The sequence below is a fragment of the Pleurodeles waltl genome, chromosome 9 (assembly GCF_031143425.1).
Source record: "Pleurodeles waltl isolate 20211129_DDA chromosome 9, aPleWal1.hap1.20221129, whole genome shotgun sequence".
NCBI classification, from domain to species: Eukaryota; Metazoa; Chordata; class Amphibia; order Caudata; family Salamandridae; genus Pleurodeles; species Pleurodeles waltl.
In genome coordinates this window covers 242445501-242458309 of record NC_090448.1, presented here as the reverse complement: position 1 = coordinate 242458309, position 12809 = coordinate 242445501, and the positions used below count along the sequence as shown (strand labels likewise).

At 52.0% G+C, this 12809-nt stretch overlaps 1 protein-coding gene across 1 annotated transcript in view; it reads left to right on the top strand.

Moving 5' to 3' along the window:
• Positions 1 to 12809, top strand: part of MKRN2 (makorin ring finger protein 2) — a 227283-nt gene that overhangs the window by 106333 nt on the left and 108141 nt on the right. Inside the window, exon 5 of the mRNA XM_069206645.1 lies at positions 11185 to 11399. Within this exon, the coding sequence (XP_069062746.1) occupies positions 11185 to 11399 (215 nt within the window). The remainder of the gene's footprint in view (positions 1 to 11184; positions 11400 to 12809) is intronic.

Below are 12809 nucleotides of genomic sequence, written 5' to 3'. Positions count from 1 at the left end.
CACTGTGTAAGACAAGTAACAAAGTGTAGCTTTGTTAGTAAGAGTTATAAACTCAAAAACTATACCGCTCACTTGCCTGAAAAAGCTTGATTCATCAGCAACTACTCTGCACAGACACAGCAATCACCAATGATATCCCACTAAAAAGAAAGAAAGAAAGGCAAATTAGAAATAAGAAAAAACAAATATCATTGTGCACAAATCTAAGGACAATTTCACACACAATCCTGCATTTAGTACACCCCCTACAAACATGTCATTCATGCATGGCAACAATACTCCTTTGGAGTAAATTGTTTTTACTTACCTAAAACATGCAACTGTGCAAACTGCAGGTCAACCACCGACAAAACCGCAAGGAGCCACAGCAAATAAAGCAAAAGCTTTGAACTAGAACAAAAAGGAGGAAAACATTTTTTATCACGAATGCAAATACTTCATCAGTTGACAAACACCCCACCATCAAACATTTCGAAATTGGTGCCTAAGTGGATTCTGCCATAGGGGCAGATGGGCCTACTAAAAAAATAGGCTTGTCTGCCCCAAGGAGGCCAGAAAATACCTTTAGTAGTGTGTCCCCATGGGGAGCAACCCTTGCCAAAGGGGACAGCCCTCAAACAAAAAAAACAAAAAAACACACACAACACTATCCCTGGTGCCTAAGTGGCTTCTGCCCCCCTTGGGGGCAGTTCAGCCTAAAAATAATAGGCTGATCTGTCTCCAAGGGGTGCAGAAATGGCCTCGGTACATGTGCCCCCAAAGTGGGGGGCTACCCTTGCCCAAGCCCCCCCCCCATCCACTAACACACACACACACACTATCCCTGGTGTCTAAGTGGCTTCTGCCCCCCTTGGGGGCAGGTGGGCCTAAAAAAATAGGCCCATCTGCCCCCAGGGGGGCAGAAATGGCCAACAGGTCAAAGCCCCCCTTGGGGGGGCGCCCCATGACCAAGGGGACGCCACCCCCACAAAAATAAACAAATAAAAAAAATCCCTGGCGTTCTAGTGGTTTCTGCCCCCCTTGGGGGCAGATCAGCCTAAAAATAATAGGCTGATCTGCCTCCAAGGGGTGCAGAAATGGCCTCGGTACATGTGCCCCCAAAGTGGGGGGCGACCCTTGCCCCCCCCCCCATCCACTAACACACACACACACTATCCCTGGTGTCTAAGTAGCTTCTGCCCCCCTTGGGGGCAGGTGGGCCTAAAAAAATAAGTCCATCTGCCCCAGGGGGGCAGAAATGGCCAACAGGTCAATGCCCCCCTTGGGGGGGGGGGCGCCCCGTGCCCAAGGGGACGCGCCCCCCACAAAAATAAACACATAAAAAAAATCCCTGGAGTTCTAGTGGTTTCTGCCCCCCTTGGGGCAGATCAGCCTAAAAATAATAGGCTGATCTGCAGAAATGGCCCTAAAAGACATGCTCCCCAAAGGGGAGCGACCCTTGCTCAAGGGGCCGCCCCCCCATCCACTACACACACAATACCTGGTGCCTAAGTGGCTTCTGCCCCCCTTGGGGGCAGATGGACCTAAAAAAATAGGCTGATCTGCCGCCAAGGGGGGCAGAAAAGGCCAACAGTTCTATGCCCCCTTGGGGGGGGGGGGCCTTGCCCAAGGGAGCACCCCCCCACATAAATACACAAATAAATAAACATCCCTGGTGATCCAGTGGTTTCTGCCCCCCTTGGGGGCAGATCTGCCTAAAAAGTAGGCCAATCTGCCCCCAAGGGGGGCAGAAATGGCCGTAACTAATTGCCCCCACAAGAGGAGCGACCCTTGCCCAAGGGGCCGCTCCCCGCAAAAAAGAAACACGAAAAAACAACAAAAAAAACAAATCCCTGGTGTCTAGTGGGCATTCCTGCTGCCCGATCACAAAGCCTTTCCTTTCCCCCGGTGCCTCTTTGGCCCAAACCCCCCACCCACCGGGAAGAGGAACTCACCTCTTCTTCTCTCGCCGCACAGGAAGCAAATGGCGATTGCGTGCTGACGTCATTATGGTGGGGGTGGGGGGGTCGGGGTGGAAGGGGAAGGGCTTCCCCTTCCATCCCTGACTTTGGGGGGTGGGGGGAAGCACACAGAGGGAGCGAGAGCGCTCCCTCTGGGCTGTGTGCCGAGGACGTAATGGTTACGTCCTCGGCACAGCAGCACTGTGCCGCAGGACGTAACCATTACGTCCGCGGCACAGAACGGGTTAAAGCAGCCTGTTATTCTGAAAAATATGTATGCCATTCCTTCTCCAAACACCAGATGGCAGAATATGCACACCTATTGACTCTTCAACAAGTCTCATAACTATTGTTATAGTCAAGCAACTCAATTTTTTATGACCTTAGATGTCCCTCGCTGCCAAAACTTCTTTCGCAGTTGCTTCTGGGAAGGGCTGATGGATATTTTGACTTCTCCCTCCTTTATGAAAAAAGTATGCTCAATGTCAGTGTCATGTTTTAATTCTCGATAATTGAAACGAACAGTTGCCACTGAGTTGGAGAGACTGATCTGATATTGCTTACCATGCGTACCCAGCCAAGTCATAGCTTCTGCACGAAAGACGGAGACTCTTCAGGGTACTGCGGTATGAATTAACACATTTTAAGTCACAAAAAATGAACATTTGGAAGCAATCAATCTGTGACTTTAGTGACACTTTATTTTGTCTTACCGGCCCCCAAAAACGGATAGATAAGAAGGGTTGGAGAAGTAGGGTGCAATCTCATAGGGATTTAACAGCTACATCAGTACTGGCACTGAGGCCCTCATTACAACCGTGGCGGTAAATGCCGCCTACCGCCATGCTGACGGCCGCCAACATTCCGTACCCGCGGCGGTATTCCGCCACGGGTATTATGACCCATACTGAGAATTCCGCCATTATACAGACACCCACACAAGTCTGCCACACCAAAGGTCAGTGATAAACTGGCGATAGCAAAACCCACACCGTTACGCCAGCAGGAATACGCCCACAGTATCACGACCCACGAATCACTGCAGCGGTCTTTCAAACGCAGTAAACCATTGGCGGTACACACCGCCGCGCTCAAAATACACACACAGTAACAAAACTACACCACATTGGAGAATTCAAACTACACACACATGACACACATACACACACCACACCCACACTATTAAACACACCCCCACATTACCCACAACCCCTTACAGTGAAAAAAAAGATAGCAAGTAGAGAGAGACAAGCCAGGAGCACCCACTCAATCAGAGGCACAGAACACCATCACCCATACACCATTCACGCACATCACAGCATACACACCAGCACATCAACCCACACATCCTCACAGATATCACTTGCACCACATCCATGGCACCCCAAAGACACCCCAGGTTTTTTGACGAGGAGCTAAGAGTTATGGTGGAGGAAATCATCCGGGTAGAGCCACAGCTATTCGGATCACAGGTGCAGCAGACGTCCATTGCAAAGAAGATGGAGCTATGGCGGAGAATCGTGGACAGGGTCAATGCCATGGGACAGCACCCAAGAACCAGGGATGACACCAGGAAGAGGTGGAACGACCTATGGGGGAAGGTGCGTTCCATGGTAGCAAGACACCAGGTAGCAGTACAGAGGACTGGTGGTGGACCCCCACCTCCTCCCCCACAATTAACAACAAGGAAGGAGCAAGTCTTGGCGATCATGCATCCTTGCAGGAGGACTGGATTCTGGTAAGTCAAATCTTCACTACTTTATCCCCCTCCCACCCTACCTGCCTGCCATCACAAACTCCTACCCCTACCCTCACTCCCATCACTCCACCACCTCACATATTCCCCACTAACCCAACCCACCCATCCCAATACCAAGCCCTGCATGCAACACCAATGCATGGACACCCATCACAGACCTGCATGGACACCCATCACCACAGCATGCCCAGGAGAGAGACTCCAGGGATGACACCAGGAAGAGGTGGAACGACCTATGGGGAAGGTGCGTTCCATGGTAGCAAGACACCAGGTAGCAGTACAGAGGACTGGCGGTGGACCCCCACCTCCTCCCCCACAATTAACAACAAGGGAGGAGCAAGTCTTGGCGATCATGCATCCTTGCAGGAGGACTGGATTCTGGTAAGTCAAATCTTCACTACTTTATCCCCCTCCCACCCTACCTGCGTGCCATCACAAACTCCTACCCCTACCCTCACTCCCATCACTCCACCACCTCAAATATTCCCCACTAACCCAACCCACCCATCCCAATACCAAGCCCTGCATGCAACACCAATGCATGGACACCCATCACAGACCTGCATGGACACCCATCACCACAGCATGCCCAGGAGAGAGACTCACCCAACCGACAAAATCACCACTCACACAGGGCCAAGCTGACAGGGAAATCACAATCATACAGGGCAACACACCCATGCACAAGATGAAACAGGCAGACGCATTAACAATGCATTTGCATCCCCACAGGACCCATACTCCACATCACCGGAGAGGATGTGCCACAAACATCCAGTGCCCCCCCCGCCACCCTTGAAGAGGCCCACAGTGACGACAGCAGCTCTGCACGCCTGGAACAGGATGACCATCCTGGCCCATCCGTAACCTCTGGACAGTTGGTTCCACTGCCACAGTCCCAACCCACCACAGAGCCTCCCCCTCAGGAAACACCAGCACAGCACCCACGCAGCGGGCGAATGCCACTGTCCCCAGGACACGTCAATCAGCAGTGTGTCAACCACTACAGGGACCCCAGGCAAGCCCACATGCAAAGGACGATCAGGGACCTGGGGTCAGTGGCAGTGGGCACATGGTTCAGGGGACAGAGGCACAGGACAACAGGGAAGCTGGGAGGACTGCTGTGTGACGGGGAGGACAGGCCCAGGGAACCCACTCTCCACGAGGCACTCTCCAACATCCTGGGAGCATACCACCATTCCCAGGAGACGACGGGCCAGATTCTGGCCAAGTTGCAGGAGACCCAGCGGCTGCAGGAGGGACAGTGCCTGGGGATCATGGATGACCTAACAAAAATATACTCCATCCTAGTCACCATTGCAGGGGTGCTGGCTGACATGGGCAAGACCATGAAGGAGGCAGTGGCACAACAACGGGCACCTGACACTAGCCAAACTGAGGAACAGCCTTCCTCCTCCGCTAGTGGACAGGAGGCCGCGCCACAGGACCAACAGTCCACCAGCACCCCACCCCCTGCAGAAGGAGAACCACCCTGCAAACAGTCCCTGCGATCCAGGCAGAAGCCAGAGAACATTGCCAAGACCCCCGCCGGGAGATAAGACTCTCCTGATTGTCACCCTTCTGTCCCACTCTATCACCCTGTCCACCTTGAACTGCCATTACTCACCTTCCTATGCCCCATTGGACAATGCACCTGTGATACCAAGAGACTGGACTCTACACTGGAATTTCCTCCACCATCAGCCATGCCCCTTGCACATCCCCCTCTACTTATGAGCACCTAAATAAACACCCTTGGAACAAATACCAATCTGGAGGAGTCTGTCAAATGATTTACAAATGTATTAGTACAATATTATCAAAGCATTGCAACTCAAATGTACAGTGAAATATACTTTGGAATGACCTTTGGTGGGCAGCAGTACACATAGCAGGAGCCAGAGTGTCAAGGCCAGGTTGTGCAACATGCAATGATGATCTGGCACACCTTCTTGGGTGAGTAGTACAGGGATCCACCTGTCAGATGGAGGCACTGGTACCTGGCTTTCAGGAGGCCGAAGGTCCTTTCTATAATACTCCTTGTACGCCCATGTGCCTCATTGTAAAGTTCCTCAGCCCTTGTCCTAGCATTCCTCACTGGGGTCAGTAGCCATGAGAAGTTGGGGTAACCAGAGTCACCTGCAAATATCGAGGGATACCTGTTAGCCACACACTTACCCTTAGGGACCTGCACTAGAGTGGGGGTTCCTGTGGGCTGGCGGATAGCTGACATCAGGTCTGGCTCCAATTGGGCACACAGTTCTTGGATTGTGGCACGATCAAGTCTGTAGGTAATGATAATGTGTCTGTCCTCCATTGTCGCAAGGTCCACCAGGGGTCTGTACACTGGAGGATGCCGCCATCTCATATTCTGCCTCAGTGGTTGATTCCTATGGAAGAGAACTGTGAGCAGAGGGTCATATTCACACATCTATTGTACTAATGATGATTTGTTTACTTTACAAAAACAGTATGTGAACTCGAGAGTCAGTTGATGTGCCAATGTCTGCTGTGACGCAGTTAGGTGCCATGCCCTGTGCCCCCCTGAAATGGAGGCTGCCTGACCTGTGAGGAGGGACAAGTGGAAATGAGGTAATTGCGCTTGCGTTGAGCGTCGTCGCGGTAGGCGGTCGGTGACCGCCGCGCAAAATCGCATTGGTTATCATTTGGCCCTATGGGTTCCAGGAGCCAATGACGATGTACGCCGGCGGTGACGGTACGCACCGCCGTGGACGTCACTGCCATTTTCTAAATAATCACTCACTTGCTACCTGACCTTTAACAGGAGAGGACCTACACTGCAAGTGCTGCTGTGACCTGTATCTGGAACCGACCATGGCTCTTGTGTCTGGGGAAAGGGCCCCTGCCTTCACTGTGGGGGAGTTGGAGAAACTGGTGGATGGGGGTCCTACCCCAGTACACGTTACTCTACGGTCCTCCAGACCAACAGGTGAGTACACTGTGAGTATGATGCGTTGGTCATGAATGTAGGGATTGCTGTGTGAGCCACATGTAGGGGGGAGGGCAGAGGCATCCTAGCCAGAGTGCATCATGTAAGGTGGTCAATGTATGTGCGTCAGGGGATGGGTCGGATTTGGTGGGCAATGAGTCTGACGGTCCGGACGGGTGACTAATTCCCTTTTCTGCTGTCTTTTCCCTCCAGGTCAGCACCCACCAGAAAAAGGGTATTTGGCGTGCCATCGCCAAGGAGGTGCGGACCCTGGGGGTCTTTGACAGGCTGAGCACCCACTGCTGCAAGAGATGGGAGGACCTGTGCCGCTGGGCACAGAAGACAGCTGGGGCGGGCCTCCTAACGAGGAAGGGGTGCCCATCGCACCATGACCCCCCTGATGTTCCGCATCCTGGCGGTGGCCTATCCGGAGTTGGGTGGGCGCCTGAAGGCATCACAGCAACCACGAGGGGGTGAGTACAGAATCTGAAACCTGACTTTGCGTGTGCTAGGAGGCACCTGGGTGGGGGATGTGGGTGGGGGTGCCCCTATGCAAGGGCGAACATGGCAGGCTCTGGAGCACTCCTACCCCAATAGTGTAAGTGGGCATCTACTGCTGGGCAGGGTCCTGTGGGTTTCTGGTGTGCAAATGATGGCGTTAGGCATTGTACCACATGGGCTGGTGACTGTCTTAGTAAATGGTTGGGCATGGCCTAGTGCATAGGGCTGCTCCCTGTGTGCTGTGTACGGCAACAGTAGTGGTGTTGCTGGCATTGACCAAGTGTTTCCTCTGTCTTACCCCCCTTTTTGTTTTATCACCTTGTCCTTATATGCATTAGCCTCATCTGGCAGAGGAGCAGAGGCACCGGCGACGGAGGGAGCTGTATCCCACATGGGCCTTTAGGCCGAATCCACCGAGGGTGAGGGCACCAGTGGGACGGAGGGCGAGGGGAGTACCACGACGGGGCCAGGAGGGGGGACCACAGACAGCGACTCCTCCTCCGATGGAAGCTCCTTGGCGGTGGCAGACACCTCTGTGCACACCCAAACAGGTACAGCCGCCACCCCACTACCAACACAGCCCTCCCAGCAGGCCCTCAGCGTGTTTCCCGTGCCCGCTCACCCAGGAGGGTGGGCATCTCCTTTGCCCTAGGCACCTCAGGCCCTGCCCCAGTAAGCCCTGCTGCCCTCAGTGAGGAGGCTATTGACTTCCTGAGATCCCTCACTGTTGGGAAGACAACCATACTGAATGCCATCCAGGATGTCGAGAGGCATTTGCAAGAAACAAATGCATACCTGGAGAGCATTTCAGGCTCTGCACTGATGGCAGCCCTTGTCCCTGTGTCTAGCCTCCCCCTTCCATCCTCCTCTACCCAGACCCAATCCCCTCAACTCCAGCCTATCCCAAGCACACCTTCAGACCAGCATTCACCCAAATCACCACACAAAAGTGGCTCAGGCAAACAAAAGCACCACACTTCATCTCACAGGCACTCACACAAGCACCATACCCATGCAAACACAACGACAACCACTGCCTCCATTGTGCCCCCCTCCTCCTCTTCATCCACCTCCCTCCCAGTAGCGTGCACACTCACACCTGCATGCACACATCTGCATCCACTACCTCTATCACCAGCACAACACCCCCTCAGGAGCAGTCACCACCCCTTCAACCATGCACATGCCCCCCGTGTCCTCTCCCAGTGTGTCTGTGACCTCTCCTCTCAAAGTACACAAACACAAGCACCCACCCACCCAACAGGCATCCACCTCACAACAGCATGCAGCCCATGCACCTTCACCCAAACTCAGCAGACAGACACCTCCTACAACCACTCCCTCTTCCTTCAACTCCCAAACCCTCTCAATCTTACTGTCCTAGTGTGTCTAAAAAACTTTTCCTGGCAATGGTACCTGCCCCTCCCAGAGGCTCAAAGGGGGCACCCGTCAGGCCAGCCAGTGTGCGACTGATCCCTGCAAAGGACCAAACCATTCCGCCACCTGCCAAGGTGAAGAAGGGGACAGCATGCAGCAAGGCCTAGGAGCATGACCCACCCAGAAAGGCCTCCTCCAAAACTCCAGCTGCCAGAGCCAAGGCCCCAACAGCATCTGCCAAGGAGAGGAAGGGGCAGAAAAGCCAATCCAAGGCACTTCAGTCGTTGAAGGCTCCAGGTGAGGGCCTAGTGGCCACCATCAGAACCGTCAGCCCCTCCACCTGTACCGTGGCCAGCACCGCCAGCACACCCCGCCTCAAGCACCGCCACTGCCACCACTACTGTCAACAGCAGCATCCCCAGTGGCCTGCCGCCCGAGGCTGCAGGAGACGAGCTGGTGCCTCCCTCCACCACTGGCAGCACCGGCACCTGCACCATGGCCAGCACCGCCAGCATCCCCACCGCAAGCACCGCCACCTGCACGGCTGACAGTAGGACCGCTACCAGCAGCAGCCGCCCTAGTGTGCGTCCGTCCGAGGCTGCAGGAGCCTCCCACCACCACTGGCAGCACCAGCACCGGCACTACCACCAGTTTGCAGCCTTAGTCGCCGCAGGATGGAGTCTGGCCATGCCTCCATGGAGTGTCATGCTACCTGGGCTCTGCAAATCTCATGCCTCAGACACCCAGGTGAGGGAATGTGGACTGCCACACCCCAAGTGCTGCATCACTGGGCACAAGGCCCACTCCAGAACCAGTGGAGATATGCATCCACTCACCCTTTGCTTGGCAGGATGGAGAACACTAGGCACAAAGCCCCCTCCGGAACCAGTGGAAGAAGCCATCCACTCACCCTATCCTTGGCAAGATGAAGTACACTGGGCACAAAGCCCCCTCCAGAACCAGTGGAGAAGCCACCCACTTTAGAGACTGTGGCTTTGCACTCCCCAGGACCAAGTAGTGGGCAACCCACCCACTTGAGAGACTGTGGCTTTGCACTCCCCAGGACCAAGCAGTGGGCAACCCACCCACTTGAGAGACTGTGGCTTTGCACGCCCCAGGACCAAGCAGTGGTCAACCCCCCCTGCTTGAGAGACTGTGGCTTTGCAATCCCCAGGACCAAGCAGTGGGCAGCCCACCCACTTGTGAGACCATGGCTTTGCACTCCCCTGGACATTGCTGTGGGCATGGAGCCCCTCCAGGAGCAGTGGCGTTATTCCATCTTCCGGCTGAGGTGCCCCCCTCTTCCCGATCCCCCCTGAGGTACCTGTGTGTTTACGACCTGATGCCCCTGCAGTGCTCTCTCCTTATTGAGGCAGGAGTCAAGTGTGGGCTTGGCCTATGATTTTTGGCCCAGTGGCCCACGGACATTTGCAAAGGACAATGTACGGCCTTCTGTACATATTGTAATTATTTGTAAATACTGTTTTTATATTTGTTACGCATATCTGCCTATTTCTAATATATCTCTGATTGGACTCTATTCCTTTTGTCCTTCCGTTCTTCCAGGGGGTTACGGGGTGTAAATGTAATGTTGCTGCATGTGTTTGTGTGTATAGTGTTGTGGGTGTGGGTGAGGGTGGGGGTGTGGGTGTTGCGTGTGTGTGTTTCACTCTCTTTTTCCTCACCCCCTCCCCTGTGTGCTAGGTGCAGTAATCACCGTGGTCGTTGCCGCCGCCTTTGATATTCCTGGTGTATGAGGAGGTAGAGCAGCATGGGCAGGACCTGTAACTCGGGCTCCATGGCGTCCTGGTTCTTCGTTGAGTGTCGAGAGGTGAGTGGTTTCCCTTCCAAACACTGTTTCCGCTGTGCTTTTGATGGCGTTGGTACCGCCCCGGAAAAGCTGGCGGATTGGTGGGTTGTAATGGGGGGGAGTACATTGTCTTCTGCCTGTCTGTTGGCGGTGACCGCTGCGGTGTTTGATGCTTCCGCCGTGGCGGTCGGTGTGTTAAAGTGGCTTTCTGTGTTGGTGGTTTCCACCGTTGTCACGATCCCATTTTTTTTTTTACCGTCGCCCTCTTGGCGGTATTACCGCCACTTTATCACCTACTGCCAGGGTTGTAATGAGGGCCGGAATGTGCAGATGAAATGGCACATAAAAAGCTGCTTGGCTTGATCAGACCAACAATTTCTTGCCTTTTCTCAACACACGCCTTATCATGCAACATGGAATGCTTTCTTTGGCCCTTCCTGATGAGGCACCATGGAAACCGAGCAATATACTGAATTATTAATCTGAGCCATCTAGGGCTGCTAATATACAAGTTCCACTATACTTTTATGTACCAAGGATAACCGCCGTGATGATGGGAACTTTTTGAGAAACGTGAATCCACGAAACGCGCCAATGGAGAAAAACTTTGGTTACCGGTAAGTAATGTTTTCTTTTGAGACTCTTCCAGTGCATCTTTTGGGTTATTTGAAAAAACGAATCTGGCTTTTTCATGTATGTGTTTAAAGTCGTGTCTGTGCAGAGACAGTCAATCCAATCTCATGAGTTTCAAAATAGAAAATGGCTTGGTAAAATCCGACTTTTTTGTATTGAAAGTATACTCTTTCCACCTGCCAAACTTAATGATTATTGCATTTTCATGTTTTAGATGTGTATGGCAGCCTTTGAACATGACATGGAAAAAGCATTTGCTTTCCAGGCAAGCCAAGACAAGGTTTGCAGTATCTGCATGGAAGTGGTGTATGAGAAAGCCTTGCCAAGTGAAAGAAGGTTTGGCATTCTTTCGAACTGCAACCATACATATTGCCTGGCCTGTATCCGACAGTGGAGGTGTGCTAAGCAGTTTGAGAACCCAATCATAAAGTGAGTATGTTACTTATATGTATACTTTCCATATTATTTCAGATACCATAAAGTAAAAAATTTATTTTTGGCCACTTTCAAGTGTAGGTGGTTGATTTGCTGGCATTCATGTTACTGTATTCTACCGCCACTAAATATATTTAGCAATGTCCGTTGGCATTGTGACCTTTTAAAAAAAATAATATTTTATTGATTTTAAAAGCACAATGCGATAATCAGACATAAACACAAAAATGTCAAATCTGTGAAATGAAAGCAAAACAAATCAAGCAGCCAGCAACAGAGTAATCCCCTCCTGGTGTCTGTCCTTCCCCCTGTCTTCCCCCTAGAAGGGAACAATGATGCCTGTTGTTGCTTACCCCTTCTTTGCCCTGGACTCCCCAATCACTTAACTCTCCCCATCCTCCCCAGACCCTGGTTCAAAATCTGTCTCTTTCCGCATCCAGTGCCCCCATATCTTCATGTGTTTACTCCTACAGCCCAATCCCTTAAAACCATTCTCTCTTTCACCCTGCATAATTCCATCCATTACCACAACTCGTTAACCTTGGACATAGCAAAGTACCCCAGTTTTTAGCAATGTCTCTCTTCTCCACAGCATAGCCCAAATTATTCAGGAGTGTAGAATAAGAGGCCTTAGAGTCCGCCCAAATCCCCAACCATGCCTGTGGTGCGGTCAGCGTTAGAGGGACTCCAACGACCGCTCTCAGATATGCCGTCACTCCCATCCTAAAAGGAGCGAGCACACCCACCGCATGTGAAGGCAGCAATTATCCAGAGCCCTGCCTATTTTATGTAATATTACTCAAGCATAATATGTTTTATGTAAGATTTTTAGTTGAATGAGACTTAAATTGGCCCAGATTGCCACCACCCTTGGAAAGTGTAATGCCTCTCTCCAGTCCTGATCCTCAAGGCTCCCACCTCCACGTGCCAAACCATGTCAAGTCCCCCTGTGTATGTCTCATCAGTGTTGCATACGTAAGGGAGATGGCCTTCTGCCCATCGAGTAGCTGGAGCTCAGTAGAGAATCCTCCGAAGTCTCCTTGTCCCTAGAAATCCTGCCCTGTAGTGCACGCCTTCATTTAAGGTACTTAAAAACTTGCGATGGGGCCATATCATATGTTCAACTTGATTTGGTTTAATTGAGAAATTCTAGAACCTGCAAATATCTATAAGGTGTCCTGGTTGTGATAATTAAAAACACAGAGGGGCTTGCAAGAGAACATTTTTAAAAAGTTAACTATTGAAAATCAGAGACTTCAAAGATTCTCTGCTTGGTGGAATCTGATTCCGAGATGAAGAGCAGATTTATTCAAGTATAGCTCTGCCAGAACTTAAGAGGTGCCCAACTAAAAAGGAACGCATAGTTGGCATGTAATGTATGATATGCATTTCACCCCACCCTCA